Source organism: Capricornis sumatraensis, chromosome 14, assembly GCF_032405125.1.
Source record: "Capricornis sumatraensis isolate serow.1 chromosome 14, serow.2, whole genome shotgun sequence".
NCBI classification, from domain to species: Eukaryota; Metazoa; Chordata; class Mammalia; order Artiodactyla; family Bovidae; genus Capricornis; species Capricornis sumatraensis.
In genome coordinates, this window is record NC_091082.1 from 10,620,837 (window position 1) to 10,641,366 (window position 20,530).

The 20,530-nt window shown below is 59.4% G+C and overlaps 1 protein-coding gene across 1 annotated transcript; it reads right to left on the reverse strand.

Annotated features, from left to right (window-relative positions):
• Positions 1 to 2,355: 2,355 nt before the first annotated feature.
• Positions 2,356 to 20,173, reverse strand: ETNK2 (ethanolamine kinase 2). Its single transcript, XM_068985888.1, has 8 exons — positions 20,055 to 20,173; positions 18,111 to 18,370; positions 15,182 to 15,304; positions 10,228 to 10,370; positions 9,560 to 9,643; positions 6,954 to 7,099; positions 5,342 to 5,415; positions 2,356 to 3,780 (listed from the first exon to the last, which is right to left on the reverse strand). Exons 2-8 carry the CDS (start codon positions 18,314 to 18,316, stop codon positions 3,708 to 3,710), a joined length of 849 nt encoding a protein of 282 aa, XP_068841989.1. The 5' UTR covers positions 18,317 to 18,370; positions 20,055 to 20,173; the 3' UTR covers positions 2,356 to 3,707.
• Positions 20,174 to 20,530: the final 357 nt, after the last annotated feature.

Sequence of the window (20,530 nt, forward strand, 5' to 3'; positions counted from 1 at the left end):
GCAACACAGGCGTTGGACGCAGCTCACGAGGTAGCGCTAGCCTGGCCTTTTGATGACAGTCTCACGGGCCAGCGTTTTTGGCTTAACATAAAAAACCTGTTGACCAAGATGGCCAAAAGTGCTAGTGAGCTTACCCAAACAGGAGGTGTTTGAGGAGAGTTCTTGAAGGCTGGAAAACGGATTTCTAAGTTAGAGATGGCTAGTGGTGAGACAAGGTAGGTATGGTTGATTCCAGGGCCACAAACCCAAGAATTAGGGCCCCGGTCTTTTGATCTAGGGAGCATCCTGGCTGCCAGCCTTCTGCGGGTTTTGCCCAGCCCAGCCTCCCAGAGCCTGGAGCCTCCTGTCTCCTGCCCTCCCGCCCCAGGCCACCAGTGGGGCAGTGGCAGGCAGACCTTGGGGAAGGCTGACTGTGGCGCCCGCCCCCTAGTGGCCACACGGGAGAGTCGCTCATTTCCACCTCACTGTCCGTCACTGTTCCAACCCAAGCTGGGCAGTCTGGTCAGCACACACCCAGCAAGGCTCACCCTCACCCGCAGCCTATCCTGAGCTCCCCTCGCTTCCCTACTCCCAGGGACCCTGTGGTCTCCGGAGCCTGAGGCCAATACACCCCAGCTCCCACTCCAGCAACCCTTGTTCTGTCCTCCTCCCAGCTGCGGACAGTGTCGCACACCCGCATCCTCTAAGGACAGGAAAACCATCCCGGGAACCTGTGGCTGGGGCCCTGGAGCCCCACCTGCTGGCCCCAGAGGAGGCAGCACAGGGTCAGACGGGTGGAAAGTGCCTGGACACTACTAGGAAGCTGGGGCACGGCCTTGTTCTCTGCGCCCTGGGTGCCTCTCTGGAGGGTAAGGGGCAGAGCAGAGCAGAGATGAACGTGTGCCCGGGAGTACTTTGCCTGGAACACCCGCTCAGTGCCAGGAAGGGGCCTGAGGGAGCATCCCAGGCCACCCCAGAGTCTGGGCAGGGGTGCTGGGCAGTGCCAGGGGCAGCGCAAGGAGACACAGTGAGACTCCAGGTTTTGTTTGGGAGTGGTGTGCCCAAACCTCTCATCAGCCAACCCACCCCCTAGGGAACCAGAGGGATGAGAATCATTTCTCAAGGCTGTCGTGGAATAGAGACTCAGATGAACTCCTCTGCTGCAGGGGGTGGCCAAGCCAGGGGGGTACAGGATACTGGGGGCTCTGCGCCAGCCACTGCCTGCTCGCCACTGAACCACACCATTTCAGTGCATCAGCGTGCGCTCTGCTCAGGCACTCAGTCGTGCCCAACTCTTTGTGACCCCGTGGACTGCAGGCTCCTCTGTCCAAGGGACTTCTCAGGCAAGAACACTGGAGTGGGTTGCCATTTCCTGCTGAGGATCTTCCCCGCCCAGGGATCAAACCCACATTCGCTGCATCTCCTGCACTGGCAGGTGGATTCTTTACCACTGAGCCACCTGGGAAGCGGATATCAAGGCCCCAGGAGTCTGGGAACAAAGCTGCCTTCATAGTGCTCCCTCAGCTCCAGAGGCAGGTGATCTGAGGGGAACAGGGAGGGTGGGCACTGCCACACAGTCCCCAGGAAGGCAGTGCCCATCGCTGGCCCCAGAGATGATCCCCAGGGGTCCGAGGTGCCCAGCCCTGGCACTCGTCCTACGCTGGGTAGGGCCTTCACCCACGTCCTCCACTAACATCCCTCCTAGGCGTGATACTGCTGCCCGCCAGGGGTCTGGCCACGCTGGGTCACCAGGACCTTGAACAAGGCCCCAGCTTCCAGTGCCAGCTTGACTCCGGAGGTTGCCACAGCTCACGGGTACTTCTGCAAGCACAAGCCAAACAGAGTCCCCCTGGCAGGCAGCCACTGCTGCTGTAGGTGCTACTCCTAAGGGGATCGGGAGCTACTAGGGGCCCCAAGGCCGGCCCTCAGAGTGCAGCCTGGGCTGCTGGGAGGTGCCCTCCCAGCTCTGAGCTTCTGTTCTCTCTCCCTCTGGCCTACTGAGGCGACAGTGTGGGTCCAGAAATCACCCTGGCGTGCTCTCAGCAACTCCCCGCTCAACTCTAACAGCTAGCACCAAGCGGGCACCAAGGAAGTCCTGAGCACTTGCGTATGGGGTCTTCCTGGCCCATCACCTGGGCAGGCATCCACAGCCTAGTTCCCTCTAGGCTCCGCCCTCTCAGGGTCCACTTCAAAAGCGGCGGAGCTGTGAGACCACCAATTCTGCCCAAGCCGGGACCCCAGCCACGTGGTGCCAGCTGTGCAGCGCACAGGACCCCAGAGAGGAGGGGCCGCACCCCCTCCACGCCACTGCAGAGCGCATCACAGGATCCAGGGCAAGTCCTCACTAGTGGCTCTGTACGTGACCATTTTAATGCAGAAAATGATGATCATTTACAAATGAACCATTTTATCAGCCAGAGCCAGGAGGACCCAAAAGGCAGTGAGGAAGGAGGTGGCGGCCACTGGGACCTGGGGAAGCAGTTCCCACAGCACCTTCACAGCCGATCCCACCCGAGCCCCTGCACGCTGGGCGAGCCCTGGCTGTCCGTGGCCCCTGCCCTCTGACTCCCACTAGGCATTCCCCAGGGGGAAGACCGTGGGCCAACCTCAGGATAGAAGACTGTTCCTGGGAAGTGAGGGTCTGGAGGGCAAGGAGGGAGGGGACAGGATGGTGGCTGACGTGCAGCCGCCGCTCTGGGCTGCTGCCCTCCAGCTGAGGCAGTGTGAAGCCTAGCCAGCCTTCGGGCCCATCCCCTCCCTCTCCTCCCGACGACCGAGCACAGGCCCGGGGCAAGGGGCACTGGGGGAAAGCACGTGTCCTCAGGATGGGAAGGGCTTATCTGGCTGGATCTGCTTTGGAGAAAGGGAGGGATCTGAGAGGAGGCAGCTCCTCGGGGAGCCATCAAACCTGACTCTAGACGCCTCCCCCAGCATCTAGACATCCATTGGTCAGAGTTGGCAGGATACTCGTCTGGACCCAGCACCTCCCACCTGGGGCACGCAGGGGTAGACAGGCTGGAGGCTCAGGGCCCTGGAGGTAGAAAGGAGCCCTCCCACCTTCCCCCTTCCCCAGGCCAGGAAGGTCCCAGACCAGATTCCAGGATGGCCTGGGACGGGAAGGCTGGGCTTCCCAGGGCAGCCCTGACTCCAGGATGGCTGGGACGGGAAGGCTGGGCTTCCCAGGGCAGCCCTGACTCCAGGATGGCTGGGATGGGAAGGCTGGGCTTCCCAGGGTGGTTGAGTCCCAGCCCAGACTCAGGATGGCCTGGGATGGGAAGGCTGGTCTTCCCAGGGTGGTAGAGTCCCAATCCAGACTCAGGATGGCCGGGATGGGAAAGCTGGGCTTCCCAGGGCAGCCCAGACTCCAGGATGGCTGGGATGGGAAGGTTGGGCTTCCCAGAGTAGTTGAGGTCTGAGCCCAGACTCAGGATGGACAGGGTGGGGAGGCTGGGCCTCCCAGGGTGGCTGCAGTCCCAGCCCTGCCTGGCTTCAGGCACTCCCCGTCACCAAGTCTGGCAAGGTGGAGAGGACCCTCAGAGCTGGGTTCTATCAGCCCCTCCAAACAAAAACGGTCACCATCATCTCTCAGGGCTGGGGACAGGGGCAGAGTGCTCTTCAGGGACACTCCTGGCCCCTTGCCCACCCTGTCCAAGGTGCAGACCCCAGAGCAGAGCCGGGCCCTGGAGAGCAGGTCTGGCCAGGCAGACGGGGAGGACTGGGAAGGGTGGTCACTTTGGCATCTCCAGGGCCGACACTTGAGGCTTCACCTTGAAATACTGGTTGAATCGGATCACTGCATACCTGGCAGAACACAAGAAAGGGAACTGGGGGTGAGAAGGGAAGCCAGGTGAGCCCTGTTGGGGGCACTCACACCCTGAGGACAACTCCTCACCAGCTCAGCCCACCTAGGTCTGGACAAACGGACCCCAGCCCACACTGGGGTTTTTTGTTCATTTTGCTTTGACTTCAACTATAATTGTTTTTTTTCCTTAGATCAGACTGGAGCAACTTCTCCCCAAACATGTTTGTTTCTTGATTCTTTATGGTTCAGTGTGGTCAGTGTGTCCACCTTGTCGAGCAACAGAGCTCCAGGACTTTCCATCCTGTAAACCTGGACTCTCCCCGACACGGCAAGCGCCAGCCTCCAGCACCCACCGCTCTACTTCCGTCCCTATGGACGTGCCTACTTTAGTTGGCCCGTCTAAGTGCGATCGCACATCACTCGTCTTCTTGTGACTGGCTTGTTTCACTTGGCACAATGTTCCTAAGGTTCATCTGTGTGGTATTATGTGACGTAATTTCCTTCCTCTTCAGAGGCTGAATAACATTCCCTGTGTGTATAGACCACATTTTGCTTATCCATTCACCCATCAATGGACCCTTGGGGTTGCTTTCACCTCTTTGCTATTGTGAATAATGCTACTATGAACACGGTTCTGCAAATATCTGTTTGAGACCCTGCTTTCACTTCTTTTGAGTATACAGACCCAGCAGTAAGACTGCTGGATCAGACAGCAATTCCATGTTCACTCTTGGAGGAAGGACCGTATTCTTCCCCACAGAAGTTACACCATTTCACATTCCCAACAGCAGAGCCCAGGGTTCCCATGCCTCCACATCCTCACCAACACGTGTTATTTTCTGTGGGTGTGAGGTGGGGGTGACTGGGGGTTCGCCTTGCATTTTTCTAATTTTTGTGAACACTTTGAAGCCAGCACTGTGATTCCTTTTCAGCTGAGGGTGGGTAGGGAGGATAATGACAGAGACTGGACCAGATGGAAGGCAAAATGATTCCTGGTCCTTCGGGGCCACGTCTCACACGGCAGGGCCCCCTGAGTGGTCAGTACTCACTACACTCTCGGTACAGCCCCTGATGGGTCACTAGGGGCCCTTAAAGGAGCACTTGGGTCTGGCCCCATGCACAGAGCACCAGCCACTGAGCAGCCTCGCCAGCCATCCACCCTCTGGACCTCTGTCCCTTCTGCTATCAAGTGAGGGTTGTACTCATGATCTTTAGACTAGTTTCCAGCAATTCCTGCCAGCACCAGGCCGTGTGGGGAAGAGCCAACCAGTGGAGCAGACAGCAGGCTGTAACAGGAGGAGGAAGCAGCTCGGCAGGAGGCGGGGTGAGCGGCTTCTGACCCCTTAGAGAGGGGTCCTGGGCGCGCGCGCTCTGCAGGCATCCGGGCAGCAGCTGCCCTCCTCGCAGGGGCTGCCGGGAACGGGGTCGGTGAATGGAGCAGAAGCATGCATCCTGGGCGGTCTATTCGGGGTGTCCTTCACCCCCACACCCTGGGCTCAAGGCTCTTCCTTCCCCCCAGCCCCCTCCCCCAACGACTCCCAGCTTGCTCCCTGCACTCACCTGAGGAAATCAAAGTCGATGGTGGAGAACTGGCTCTGGATGAGGGCCCAGAGTGCCCAGAGGAAGTGAGACGCCTGAAAACAGGTCAGAGAAGATCAGTGTGGTGAGCCCCCCAAACCTGTCATGGACCCTGACAGCTGGAAGGACATGGCCGCCGGGGAAGACACAGAGAGCCAGGACGCTGGCAGAAACGCATGGGTGGGGGGAGTCTGGGGTCACTGCATGGCACTTGGGCCTCCACTCACACTAGCAGAAGGCAAGCAGGGTAGATTCTCCCTGCCCTCAGGCTTAAGCAGACCTTCAGCTTGTTCCCCAGCTTAAGCTGAACCTGAACACCAGCTCTGGCCTCCCCCCTACCCAGGAAAACACCTAGGAAGAGAAATCCCAAAGGCAGAGCTCAGGCCTGCTCACTAGTGGGGGGCTGGCACCCCATCCACAGTGCCCTGGCCACAAGGGCATCAGAGATCGAGTCACGGGAAGGCCTCTACACTGCCCTCTCTCCTATCATGAGGTGAGTGGGCTCAGGAAATAAACACAGACAGGAGCCAGCCCACCGACCAGGCGTCCATCGGCCACCCAGGCCACCCCAGGCGCCAGAGCACTGGGGTCCCTGCTGCCCAGTGACCCAGGCCAGGGCTCGCTCCCACGGATCTCCCTCTCTGCCCCGAGTCCCGCCCACTCTGCGGTCGGCTCTGCAGTGCCTCCCGTGTCCTGACTTAGATCCATTAGCAAGTAGGAATGGTTACTAAAAATTTAGCCAAAGGAAGGCATGGGCGAAGAACCTTAAAAAGAATCACTTGGTTGTACAGCAGAAATTAACATAACGTTGTAAATCAACTCTGCTTCAATAAAATAAATATTTTTAAAGAGGAGGAAGAACCTGACAAGAATCACTTTTATACCAATAAGGAAAATAGAATAGGCAATTCAAAATTACATGAGATTAAACTTTTACTTAAGCTCTATAATGCATTGTGACGTTCAGGTCAGCTGATTGGCCTTCTTGCTTATGCGTGACTAACATAAGAAAGACTAGCTAGCAATCCCCTCGGCACATATCAGTGGAGACCTGAGGAAGCATGTACCTTGGGTAAGCAGGGCTCAAAACAGAACCGACAGCACAGTATTTCAGAAGAAAGAGCCTGATGGGAAAGGCTGACAGAGTCCTGAGTGCGTCAGCGGGGACAGTCAACAAGGAGGACTCTTTAGAACTGACATTCTCTACCTTTTCCAAAGGCTAAAAAACAAGCGAAAACAAGGCATGCATCTAACTGTAGCATGAAAGGCTAAGGTCAGACCCTAGGAAGAACTTGTCCAGATGAGAGGACTGCTAAAACAGGAAGTGGGGATCTTCCTTGGAAATAGTTCTCCAGGAAGGAGAGGGAACCTGGACCGGACGGAATGGGAGGAAAGCAGAGAGCAGGGCATCTCAGTATTAAGAAGCCCAAGATGGCTCTTCCCAGACTCCGCCTCAAGGCTGGGATGCCCTGGACCTCAGCCCTGACCCTGGGCCCTGCTTCCTCGACCACAGGGCTGTGAGGGCACAGGAGCTGGGCGTGAGTCCTCCTCCCGGCTCCTCCCTCCCTGCCCCCTTCCAGCCCCCAGCACTCACCAGAGCAAACTTGTTGACTTGCACGTAGAGCCTCTCCACCTCTCTGGGGGCCACAGCCGCCCCTTTCTGGGCCTGCAGGTAGTAGCGAAGCCACTGCAGCTGGGTCTCCCGCGCCGGGTACCGAGAGTAATCGACCTCGTTCACACCTGAAGGGGACGTGGCCGCTCAGAAGCTGCTGGGAGACGGGCCCACCTGGGGGTCTCCTCCGGCTCAGCAGGTGTTCCCCGATGCCCTCAAAACCTCCATCTCCTTTGCCCTGGGGGGCTGTGCCAAAGAAACCAGCTTCTTTGACCACCAAAAAACTCTAATGTATGGAGAGCCGACCCCCAACCCAGCTGAGGGCACTGCTTTCAGCTGAGCCGGAGGAAAGGACAGACGGAGGCAGATTTGTTGAGAGGCAAGGCACTGTCCTGCAAGTGATGGGGGTCCCCCTAAGACAGCACCACTGCACCCCTGAACCCTACACAAAACCACAGCACACAGGAGGCGCTGGGTCAAGGCCCCGGATCAGGAGTCCAGCTGTCTTACATCTGACGCTAGTCTAGCCTCTAGTTAACTGTGAACAAGCCCTTTCTTTTCAGCGGCCTGAATCTCATTTATAAAGCAAAGGAACTGGATGCAATGTATCCGTATCTGAAACACTGCCTCCTTTTTAGGTAACCAATGTTGAACTGGTTACCTAAAAACACCACCTGGAGTGCTTGGCAAAGATAGACTGCCAGGCACCCCACACTGCCCAGCTCTCCAGATGATCTGGACACACAGCCATGCTTGAAGCGCTCAGCTAAGCGGCCTCAATGCCTTCCAGCCCTGCCTTTTCTTGAGTCCTCAAGCTGCCAGCCCAATAAACACCAGCCGCATCCCAGGCACGGTGGCAGAGAGGCTGGCTGCAGAGCCGGCATAGGAAGAAGCGGTTTGTCAAAGACGGGACCAGGACTGGGCTACTTTCCCTTGTCTCCTCCCTCTCTTTTCTCCCTATCTTTCCCAGCTTCCCTGTGTTCCTGGAGAAACACACAGTCTTCTGGGCCCACAAAAGTACGGCTGGAAAAGAAGCTGCTGGCACAGAGCTACACTCGAAGGCCCACAGAGAAGACAGTTGTTCAAGGTCACAAAGCCAGTTAGAGTCTGGCTCTTAGCTCCCCTTCCTAGAGGGTCTCCCTGCTCCCGAGAGCCCAGGAGCTGCCTCTCCTCCACTGCCCTCCCCATCCCCCCATCCCAGGTTCCTGGCCTTCATTCTCAACTTGGAAGCAGAATACGATCTTGGCCCCTTGGAGAACGCCCAGCTGGACTCTGCTCTGTGTGGTGGGTGAGAAGGACTCAAGATGCTTGACAGTTACCCACTTTGGAAAGGCTGGTGGGTCTGGCAACCGAGCAATCACAGGCCCAGTACTCAGCGGTGCCAGCCTCTGCTTCAGGCCACACCCCACAGCTCAGCTGCTCTGCCCAGCTGAGGCCCCACCACCCTGTGGGTTTCTGGGTGCCACTGGTGGCACCCCGGGGAGTCACACCCTCAGGTACAGAGCTTGACAGCCCTCGTCACCAGGGATTCCAGAAGGGGAAGAACTGGCCCGGTTGGCTGGGGCGTGCCCGAGGCTGGGGCGGGTGCCTTTCCTCTCCGAAGCCACGGGGACTGGTCACACTACCCCAGCACCCCACACTGCCAACCTGGGGATGTCTCTCCCACCCCAGTGCCCACCTTCAACCACCAGTTGCCTCTTTAGCCCCATCAGATTGTTTATTAAGCCCTCAAGCTGGAAAAACCTGCCCTGCTTCCCCTACACAAATGATTCCATTGTACACGCCTGCCTTCATGGAAGGACAGCCTACACCAGGACATACCCCTCATCCAACCTCTTCCAAGGTGCTCCAGCCTCCCTTGAGCGCTCCCCGGACTGACGCCAGCAGGCTTGGGGCTTAGTGTGTGCCATGCTGGTGTGTGTGTATCAAAGCTATGAAGTAGGCGCTATCTTCTCCATCTTACAGAGGCAGAGAGAACGTAAGGAACTTGCCCCAAGGGTCATACAGCTAGTCAGCAACAAAGCCAAAAAGCGAACTGGGGGAGTCAAGATGCAGGGTACACTTTGAACTAGTTCCACCACAATTAATCTCATCAGGCCATGGGGCCAATAGCTACTTGCTGCTTGTTCTGCCCTTTCTCTGCCTGCAGGGCCCCCATTTACACGGGCTGCACTGGGCCAAAAGCAGCCCAGGCGGGGGTGATGGCAGTGACATCAATCTACACTGCAGCAGCGGGTGGGCTGTGTCTGCCCAAAGGAAGGCATCTCTTTCTATCTCACCTGTCAAGTTGCGTGTCCTCAGGGATCCCACAGAGAGCATGTTTTCCGAATGTGTACCAAAGTGCCACACGGGCTAGCAGGGGCTCGCTCTGTGTATACGGACCCACCCACTCCCACCCCACCTTGAGACCTGGGGCCTCCTCAAGCAGGCTGTGCCTGCCCCTCCGCTGAGCTGTGGTATCTTGAGGACAGGCGTGTCCAGCCTCCCTTCCCCATAAACCGAGCCCTCTCCCCCAGATCCCCTGGGCCTGGCCCCCCATCTCAAGGAGGGTGTCTTGGGCATAGGCTGGAAAGTAACGCCCTTCTCACCTGCAAACTCATTGAAATGGTTGCCAATGTCAAAAGCTTGGTAGTTGTAGCCAGCATATTCATAGTCGATGAACCGTACATGACCTGTGAGGCAGAGGAGAGGCAGGGAGGGTTGGCTCCAGAGCTGGACACAGGGCTTAGTCAGGCTCTTACGGACTCAGGAGTGCCCCCGCCGATGCTCACGGGCTCTGCAGCAACCCAGCCTAACTCAGCGTCTCAGTGGCCATCTTCTGAGCTGCTTCCTTCCGTCTGTCCATTTGCCCAGCTCCAGCTCCCCCTCTCACCCAGCTGGGCCCTCAGCCGAGGACCAGAAAATAAGGCTAAGGCCCCTGTGGGGGTGAAGCTGTTGTCAGGAACTCAGGGAGGTCGCTCTCCATGAAGGCTCAGGGCAGCCAGGATCATCCTCACTGTCGGGGAGAACAGCTCCACAAGCCGTAATTTTGAGTTCTTTCGTGGTAAAGTTTTCTAACCCGGAATTTGTTTCTTTCTCACTTCTCTCCTACAGATCAACTTGAGACCTACAGCAGACGGTCTCCCCTTGCTTGCCCAGCACCCGCCTGAGGAGCGACACCCCAAGCTGCTGAGCCCAGCACCCGCCTGGGGAGCGACACCCCAAGCTGCCGATGGGGCCGCCGCAGCCCTGCCGCCCCTGGGCTGGGACGCGGTACCTTTGCTGCTGTCATAGATGATGTTTTTGCAGAGCAGGTCGTTGTGACAAAACACCACCGGGGAGTCCAGCTGAGGCAGGTGCTCCTTCAGCCAGGCCAGCTCCCGTTCCAGCACGCCAACCTCAGGGACGTCCGCGGACAGGCTGCGCAGCGGCAAGAAAGGCAGCCGGTGAGGGGCGGAGAGCGCGCGGGCCCAGCCTCAGGTGCCCCGGGCCTGGCCCCGCCTCTCACTGCACAGGGACCCTGCACAAGCCCCCACTTTAGTCGCGTGTAAAAGGGCACCAACGCTTTCCTGTCCTTCTGACTTCCTGTGGTTACTCCGTGAAGCTGTTTAACACATGGGCACGGAAGCACTTGGCGAAGCATGCAAGTCCCTGACTGAACAGCGTCCTGCTTCTTCATGAAAGGCAGCAGAAGATAGGGCAGAGGCTCAGGAGGTGTCAGGGAGGAGAGAAATGAACGTCCAAACCCAGTTATCCCAGAAGGGAGAAGGGCGGCAGGGGAGGGGTGCACACAGACCTCCTCAGAACAGTGCCGAGGGGGAGATGCAGCTCTCTCAAAGAAGAGCCCGGAACTCCTCCCGTGGGCGAGGGATGGAGCCCTGGAGGTGGCTGGAGCCCCGGGGCCCTCTTGAGCAGGCAGAGGGGCGTCCGGGTGAGTCTCCCTCCTGCCCTGGCAGCTGCTGACATGGTCGGAAAGGACCCGAGACCATTCTGACCAGCTTCCCACTGAACAGAGAGACCACTCGGGTCCAAACAAGAAAGCCAAAAAAAAAAATGCTTCTTAGTCCCACGTCTACAAGGCCAAGGGAATACTAATGCCTTTCAATAGAAAAACACTTCTCTTGTGCCTCAGTAACTCACCTCCTCCCGCTTGAACTGGGGGTGTGTGACCCTGCCCCGGCCCCCTGCGTGTGTGAGGGCAAGTCCAGAGCAGGAGTGAAGATGCGTATCTGTGGATGCACGACCCACCTGTCCCTCAGCCCACCCAACCCTGCGGCCCACGGGAAGTACTTCCGCTAAAGGCACATGTCGATGAATGAATGAGCAGGTCAGTCAACGATGCTCTCAGAGGCCGTGGGGAAGCTGATGTGGGTGTTCTCTGCACCAATGCCCTGAACTTTGGTCCTGCGAAGCACACAGGTCTGTGTACACTGCAAAACCAAATAGTTAGTGGAGCCTTTCCACACCTAGCCTCCTCCCCTCCACCCACTGCTGGCTCTGGGGCTTTATCTCCACTCATGTGACTCCTATTTGCTTTCTTGTCCAGGGCAGCGGGGATACGTGCAGGAGGCTGAGAATGAGACATGTCCTCGTTGATTCTGCCACAGGATGCCCCACTGGCCCTCACCCAGCCCAGAAGCCAGAATGCAGGGTAGAGTATTCAGCGGCTGAGGCACCTTCACACGGCCCTGTAACAGGGCGAGCAGGAGGCTCCCCCCAAGGCTTTGAGAGGGTCAGAGCGAAAGAGCATCTGAGGCCTCCAGTCTAGCTCCAGGGGGAAACGGAGGTTCAAGGCAGAGGCTTCCTCCCACCTCCAGAGTCTTACACACCTGGACACTCTACTCCCTCACGTAAGGACAGCAGTCCTTGGCATGTCCAAGAATCCAAACCCAAGCCGAGCCTCTGCCCTGGTGAGGTGTCAGCGGCCCTCAGGCTCTGCACCGCCCACTGGAGTCTGCGGGTCTGTTAGGGGCCGGGTTGGGGGGCCGCCCCTCACTCTCACAGGAACGTCTCTGTGTCGACAGGTCTGTGCAAGGTGCATTTCAATCTTGCCTTTTCTTAGAGGCTCCCTTTTCTTTCCAGATTCCTTCCCGCCTCCCGCCTTGAACTGACCATCCAAAGATAAGAATCAGGTTTGCCCAGGTCTTAGCCTGAGAAACCTGTCTCTGCCATCCACGATGTCTGCCACCCAGGCCCTGACCCCTGTCTGACCCTTCCACTAGCCACCCCAAGGCCATGCTGCTCATTATAACTGTGGGAGCAACCCAGACCTTCCACCTCTGTGGGCTGCCCTGCTTCCCTCCGCTGAGCTCTGGAAAGATCGCCAGCTTTGCTGCCTTCAGCGCTTATGTCTCTCAAGGCTGAGCGGATGGCAGAGCCTTACTGCCAGGTCACAGAAATTCCCACACCCTGAGCAGACAGCTCCTCCGACTCCTCTGTCCCTCAGAGGCAGTGGGAGGGGGTGACGGGCTGGGGGTCCCCTCAGGGAAACCTGGCCATGTCCACCTAGCTCTCAGATCCAGGTGCGCTGGCGGGGGCGGGGCACTGTCTCCCTGGAGAAAGGACTTTCTAAGTGTTCACACGTACGTACCAGTCAACCCGTGTGCACCGCCTCCTGATGCCCCCTGAGCAGTGATCAGCCCCTGTGCCCGCCACGCTGGGCCCCTCCAGGCCCCCACCCAGCACCAGACCACCCTGCCCATCCCGCCAGGCCTGCCTCGTCCCCCGTCCTCCATCTCCCCGGGAAGCTGCCATGGCAATGTTCCTCGGAAGGCGGCTCCCTGATCCCCCGCCCAGATCACCTGGGGAGCCTGTCAACGTGCAGATTCCCAGGGTCTCATGTAAGACCTCCCAATCGACCTCCAGGGTTAGGCTCGGAATCTACGTGTTGCAAGAACCCAGGGGGAACCTCGTGCTCCAGCTTAGGGACCCTAGGCTTAGATGTTGCCCATCAGATTATAACACTCCCCCAACTGGCCTCCCTGCCTCAAAGCCCCCAACTCCTACCCACGTCTGCCCTTTACAGTGAGCTCCTTACAAGGTGAAGGTGGCTAACACCTTCACGGTGACTCTCCACTGCCTGCTAAATTAATCTGGGCTCCTTTACCCGCCATGAAGGCCCCTCACAATCTAGCTCCAACTCCCCTCTGCAGTCCCGTCTCCCATGACCTGCCCCCAGTCCCTCCTAAGACTGGCTCCCGCCACCTCATCCACTCATCACCCGTAAACAAGCCTCTCTTCCAGCCAGAGGCCTCCCTTCTCATGTTTGCCATCTGCCTCTGCCAAGAAGACGTTCCCCGGTGCCCCCTCTCACGCGTACCCTCTCCTGCTCACATACCCTGCACAGGCGGGTCCTATCTACATGGATGATTTCTAAGCTCCTTGAGGGCAGGGCCACTTCACCCTCAAGTATTTTTATTGTTCTAAAGCCCAATCAGTGTTTGTGAGATGAACCCGAAGTCAGGGTTATTAGGCAACAATGGGAACGCAAGTGCTTTGTCTCATCCAAGTAACTGTCCATTGCTGTCCTGCTTGCGGCAGGTTAGATAGACTATGGCAGGACCCATCCCCTCAAAAGGCTCAACTTAAGCAGCTTGATTTGTCCAAGGTCAAAGGTGTGATGAGAGATAAGGAAGTCGGCCAGCTCTTCTTCAAAGAGCATGCCCCTCTCAACAAGGTCACCCTCTTAAGATTACACAGTGACAGTACAGTCAAAAGAAGCTGCAGGAACAAGAGTCGCGCCTGAGCACCGAGCCTGGGCTCCAGTCCTTGAGCCGCCATTGATCAGGTGGGCAAGCCCATCTCTCCTCTGGGCCTCAGTTTTCCCATCTGTCGAGTGAAAGTGGGAGGCTGGCTGATCAGAGGGTCTGGCTCTCTGTGTGCTGCTCAAGTCCTAGAACAAGTCCTAGGCCCCTCCTAGAGGGAAGGCAGTCCTTGTCCCAGAGACACTGACATGGCAGGTCTGAACACAGGCCGTCCGCGACAAACAGTTCCCACGTGGTGCTTAAAAGGCAGTGAGAGGGAGGATCCTGATAAAGTCGTGAGTGTGTGTGTGTGACAGACGCATCCTCGGGATGGTTACTTACTGTCCTATCTTAGAAGGGACAAGATGCCCTTCCATCAGACCTCTTCTGTACCCTGCCCCTATGAACATTTGGAAAAGAGTGATGCTCAACCCCAGTGGGGAACATGGAGAGATCGGAGACGCACTATGGTCTTTTGTGGGGGCAGGGATGCTGCTGCTGCTAAGTGGCTTCAGTCCTGTCCAACCCTGTGCAACCCCAAAGACGGCAGCCCACCAGGCTCCCCCGTCCCTGGGATTCTCCAGGCAAGAACACTGGAGTGGGTTGCCATTTCCTTCTCCAATGCATGAAAGGGAAAGGTGAAAGTGAAGTCACTCAGTCATGTCCGACTTCTAATGACCCCATGGACTGCAGCCTACCAGGCTCCTCCATCCATGGGATTTTCCAGGCAAGAGTACTGGAGTGGGGTGCCATTGCCTTTTCTGGGGGAAGGGATGACTTCAGTCTTTTCTGCACCCTTTTCTTAGCAGTCAAGGGCAGGCTGGGGAATCAGGGATCTGAAGGCTAGAAGGATCTCGGGTTGCTGGCCAGAGAGCATCAGGAAAGGTCCAGAGTACTGCATCTTACCCAGGAAAAGGCAATGTCAGGAGGGGCAGAGCGTGCCCTCCCTGGGAAGAGCAGTGAGGTAGCAACAGCTGTCAGTTTGAACAAGGTGGAGGACCGGGGTCCTGGAGCTGTGTGGGGGCAAGAGGCATCCGGGCAAGCAGCAGGAATCTTGACATCCTAAGGGCTTGTCAGCTGGTGAGCTGAGCCCCACACTGTTCTCTCAAGAGAGCCAGGCCATCGCTTCTCAGGGCTCGGAGCCAGCTCAGGGGAAAAGGGCCCTACAGAAAGAAGAGCCCTGCCTCAGACTAGCCCTGGGACCCCAGGAAAAGCCTCGTCTCTGAGCTCAGTGTCCTTCAAGCGAAACGGGGAAATGTCCTCACCCCTAGTACCTGCCATAACCAAAGACTGAAGAAGAAATAAGCTCATAAGGACAAAACTGCAGGAACAAGTTCCTGAGATTTCACGCACTGGCCGCACTCTGCGTGGAGAGAGAGGCCCAAGAATCGGGACTGAAGCTAAACCTTCTGTCGGGCAGGCTGGGCTGGGGGCCACGCTAAGGCGGCAGCGACAGCGGAAGCCTCGGGCTCTCTGAGATCCTCGTACCTGGGGTTGATCTCGTTCTTCACGAGGGCGAAGTAACTGTGTATCTTGTGCCAGAGGGTGGGCTTAGGCAGGCTGCCGTTGGCATGGATGGTGTGAATCTTGGCCATTTCTAAGGCGATCAGCCTGCAGCGGAAAGGGAGAGCAGTCTGAGAGTGGGGCCAGTGTGGGACTGTCACAAGTCAGAAGCTCTCGGTCCTGCAGAAGGAAGGCCTCGGGACCTTCAGGACCTGAAAGCGGTAAGGCCTTCAGCCCCGCAGCTCCCCTTCCTGAACAGAGCTGGGACAGCATCAGGAAGCGAAAGGGCAAAGCAGTGGGCTGTTGCCACAGGTCAAGGACCTTGCCCCACCACAAGGTTGAGTAACCACAGCAAACCCCGAGGACAGAGGGGTCACCTGGGCATGGGGGCGGAACCCCTCCCACCGCCCCGCCCCGCGCATCTGCACTCAGACCCACGCATCAGAGTGAGGTAGAGGCCCGGCCCCAAGGAATCGGGGGTGGTGATGCCAGGTGGAGGAGCAACACGCATCTCCCATCAGCCTGGCCGAGGCGGGGAAGGGGGGCAGGCTGGCCCTGGGCAGCCCCACTTCCGCAGCAAGGAGGCGATGCTGCGGCTGGGTGCCAAGGACGCAGAACAAACCAGCGTTCTATTTCCAAGTTCTCCCGTGGACATTATCCAAGGTCCCAGGAGGGAAGCAGGGGGTGGTGGGAGGGGAGAAAGCAGAGCTGGGGAGGTTGCTGGGAGAGGGCGGGAGTGGACAGAGGACGGGGCGCTCAGAGAGGGGAGGCCCTGATAAGGAGCCCAGCGTCTGAGGTCCGCGCCCCCGCAGGCTCCCCCACCCCCTGCCAGCTCCCCCTCCTGCAGCCCCACCCCCACCCAGCTGTGAGCCTCCAACATTCAAGCTTCCTTCGCCCCTGTCTGCTGCTCAAATAATAATCACTGGGAAAGACAACAAGGGCATTGGCTGTTTGAAACCTTGTTACTAACTTGTTCTAGGGACAACCCCTCCACTCGCCAGGTCCTGGCAAGGAGCAGCCATCACCCACCAGGAGAGCCGGGCAGACTAGGGGCTGCCCCAGAAGCCCCCAAGGCTCTCACCTTTAAAGGGTGGAGAGGCAGGAGGCGTGGTAGCAACCAAGTGGGTGAGAGAGGAAGCCTGTCCTCTCAGGGGCGAGAGGCCCTAGGGCAGGAGTGGGCCGCCAGGGCTTGGGCAAGGCGGGGACACAGACCTGGAACCCCGGGCTCCCCTACTCCAGGGAAGATTCCTAAGCAAAGAGCCTAAACAGAGCGTTTCCTTGAATAACAACAGGGTTGTTGTCTGGAATAGCAAAGACAGTAACCTCAACACAGCATTCTTATGCTGCAGAGCATGGAAGCATCACCCAGAGGTTGGGAGGTGAGGTTCAGGGACACCCGGGGAAGTAGCTCCTGCGCGTCCCCCCTGCCTTTCCCCCAGAGATCCACCTTCACCAGAAGGACAATGGTCCGTCCTGGGAATCATCGAGGAAGCACCTGCTTCCTGTCTCTATCCCAAGTTCTGACTCTTCCCTAAGGGTAAAGTTCTTATCAAACCTAGACCCATCTGCAATATTCCTGACAGTGCTAACTGTTTCCACGGGAGGATGCCGGGCAGTATCCGTGGGAGAACAGGGGTGGGGAGGTTCTGTGAGCTTCTTGACACAAGGCTGAGGGGGAGCTGGGGGGGACTATGGGAGGATGGTCAGGATGGGGTCTGCCCCGCTTCAACCCACTCTGACCTCACGTCTCCAGCTGGGTGCATGTGGACCTGTCACCTGCAGCCTGAGAAGACCCTCTCACAGGGGTGCACGCTCCATCCTTACCCCCACCCCCGCCACACACAACTGCACGTGAATATCCTGGGGCCAACCAGCCCGAAAGGCAGGGCTCTCAGAGTCCCTTCTTCCAGGTCCCCAGAGGGCCTGCTAGGGCTTCGCTGCAGATGAGGCAGGGGCACTAACTAACTCGGCGTTAGCTGGGCGACCTCAGCTGACGGAGCAAAGATGCTTCTTGGTCTACTCCCCAAGTGGGCTTTCCTGTTTCCCCTCAAGAGCTGAAAAGCTTCTTCCCCTTAGGTGGGACAGGACAGACCCCACGGCTCTCAGGCAGACCCCTGTGCTGCTGTCGGGGGTGTCTGGGGTAAATTTCAGCCTGCCTCAAGCCTCCCTGTGGTCTGAGTGCCCTGCCCGTGGGCGTGGCAAGAAGGAGAATCCTGCCCGACCTCCCTGCCCAGCATGGTAAGAAGAGAGCATCAGAGGGCTCTTCTTTCGTTCTCCCCCTTCCAGACCCCCAACAGAGGCATCCACAGGTTAAGTCTAGTTCCTGGGTCCTACACATCCAGGCACTGAATAGGAGGTGATCCCTAAGGGGTGTAGGTCCTTAGGAGTCTCTGGAAGGAAGCCTCAGCAGTCTCCCAGCCTGGGCTCCCACCCTGTCAGGAAGAACAGAAAGAGCTCGCATGGGAGAGGGCTGGCACCTTCTGGGCGGGGACAGCCATGCTCAGCGCGGGTAAGGCCCGTTCTCCAGGAGGCCCTGGGCTCTTGGCAGGAGGGGGTAAGCAGGGAACCTTGAGCGCTCTGGAGATTTGGCTCAGATTTCACTTCCAAGGCTGCGAGATGTTTCCAGGTCAGATGTGGGGTGGGCAGAGGGCTGAGGCATGGGCCAGGAAGCAGATCCCCTTTGGTTTCACACACCCTTTTAGCTGACCTCACTAAATATCGAGACAAAACGACAGCTGCTCTCCACAGAGCAAGGCATATAAGCACACACACATGTTTCATGCAATTTCAAGGAGTTCATAGATCCTAAGACTCTTTCACGGACTCCGCTCCACCAGGGAAGCTGGCCAATGACTTGAAAGCCTAAGGCCTGTGGAATCCTGGAGATGAACAGTACCCCGGGCGCCCTCCTCACCTGAAGAGCCGGGGCTCACGGATGTGCTCTGGCCCCAGGGCCACGCCCCTCATGTACTCATAACACAGACCATTCTGGAAGGTGCAGTAGAGTTTCGGGGCACAGCCGTGAGCCCGCAGCAGCTGGAAGTTCCGGACCTCGCTCTCGCGGTCCACCAGCAGCTCCGTCCGCTCCCCGTAGACTCGGACCAGCACACAGTCCCGCATGTCCTCCTCCACGTAGCAGGCCACCAGCTTGTTGGTGATGCCGTCAGTGAAGCGCTGGCACAGGAGAGGGCAGTGCAGGGGCACGTGGGGCAGGCCAGGCGCCCCGTGCTGCCCCAGCTCCAGCACGCGCTGCTGGTTTGAATGCTGAGCGTAATCACACAGCACCGGCATCTTTTAGCCCTCTCATTTAGTGAAGAGCTCAGCACTGTTCCTAACCCTCCACCCTTTCCCAACGCTTGAGACAGACCAGAGAGTTCAAGAAAGAAGCAAGAGCTTGGGCTCAGCCCAGACACACTTCTCCTGGGTCTGCCTCTGGTGAATGGGATTTGGAGGCTGAAGAATTTTCACACCACTTGGTGGGTAGAAGCCTGCCCCCCCCCACCCCCTACCCCCAGGTCCCATCAGGCCCTAAAGGAAACCTCTATGGGCCAGAGTGCCACAGAGGGGGCAGGGTGTGGCCTAGGACAGGGGCAGCCTGACCTTACTTGCCTCTCATCACTCTGCCTGCCAGACCGAGGGCCCCTTGCCATCCCTCTTGCCCCACCCAGCGGCAGCGTTACAGGAGGGTACTGAGATTGGCACCCACCCCAGGGCCAGGTGGCCACAGCTCCTTGTGGCCAGGAGAGACAGAAGGTCCTGGGCTGGGAGAGCAGGCTCTCTGAGCAGGGTGACGACGGGGAGTGAACCACGGAGTTTATGGGGTACAGAGTGAGAGGGCTGGAAGGGGCCTCAGGGGACATCTGAAGCAAGAAAAGGTGGGGGAGCTGAGGCGCAGAGAGTGGAGGGACTGGAAAGCAGCATGTTAGGCCGGAGCTGGAACTAACCTCAGGCCTGCCTGATGGCCTGACAGTTTTAAAGCAAGGCGGCCTTTTGCTGTAGAAAGGTTACCCCTCCCCCTCTCCGAAAGGGTCTGTAAGCCTTCCCAGGCCCTGAACCCCCCTCTCCCCGCCAGCAGCCCCACCAGCGCAGCGCCCCTGCCGCTCCAGCAAGAGCCGCAGGTGCCCACTCAAGGCAGCAGCCCCCACAGGCAGCTCCCGGAGGGGCTGGGGCAGCTGAGGACCCTCTACCGAGGTCTGCTGGGGAGTCAGCCTGGGGCTGCTCAGGGAGAGACTCTGCCCGCGTCTGTGTCCCTACGCCTGTGCCCAGCGGAGCAGGGAGGTGCCCTGGGTAGGGGGTGTTGAGCCAGAGCTCAAGGCAGTAGAGAGGCTTTCCACCGGGCGCGGGGCTGTGGGCTAGCTCGAGTTCCACAGGGTGGCTCCCGGGACCAGCAGGAGCAGCTCAGAGCCCGGGGACTTCGCTTCCACTCTGGGCTGCAGCAGGGGCACTGATGTGAGACGTGAGAGTGTGGGGGGCGCCCTTAAAAGTTCCTGCCTCCGCGGCTTTCAGAGCCGGGTGGGCACCGGCTTCTGGGCAGCGGGGGACACGCGCGCACAGCGTCCGGGGGTGGGGCCCGCACGCGCGGCACGCTGACAGTGGGCAGGTGGCCCTCCGGCGCTCCCGGGCCCCGAGAGGAGGGGTGCGTGTGCAGGCAGGGCCGAGAGAGCGGGGAGCCTGGCTGTGCTCAGGGACCGAGACAGAGAAAGAAGGACCCAGGCACGTCGCCGGAGCAACGCCTCGCGTGCAGCAGCCGCGCGCACCTCTGAGACCCACACCCGGCGGGATGCCCGGCCAGACGCGCGCGCAGCCCAGCTGCAGCCCCTCGGGGCCGCGTCCCCGGCCGCCCGCCTGTTCGGCTTACCTTGGTCCGGACTCGTTCGGGCTTCCAGCGCGGCCGCAGCTCCCGGATGAGGCGCAGGGCGCCCGGGAGGATGTCGTCCTGGTCCACCGAAATGCCGAAACACGGGACGGCGGCGGCTCTCGGGGGCCCCGGGGGCGCCCCGCGGCCCGCGCCGGCCGCCGCCTCCATGCCCCATGCGCGCCGCGGGGGTGGCCCCGACCCTCAGGTAGGAGGGCGGGCCGGGCAGCAGGGCCACGGCCGGCCCCTGCAGCCCCGCCCCCGGAGCGCCGCGCGGACGGGGGCGCGGCGGGGGCGGGGCCGGAGCGCGGCGCGGGCGGGGCGCGGCGGGGGCGGGGCCGGGGTGCGGCGAGGGGGCGGGGGCGCGGCGAGGGGGCGGGGGCGCGGCGAGGGGGCGGGGGCGCGGCGAGGGGCGGGGCCGGAGCGCGGCGCGGGCGGGGGCGCGGGCGGGGGCGCGGGCGGAGGCGCGGGCGGGGGCG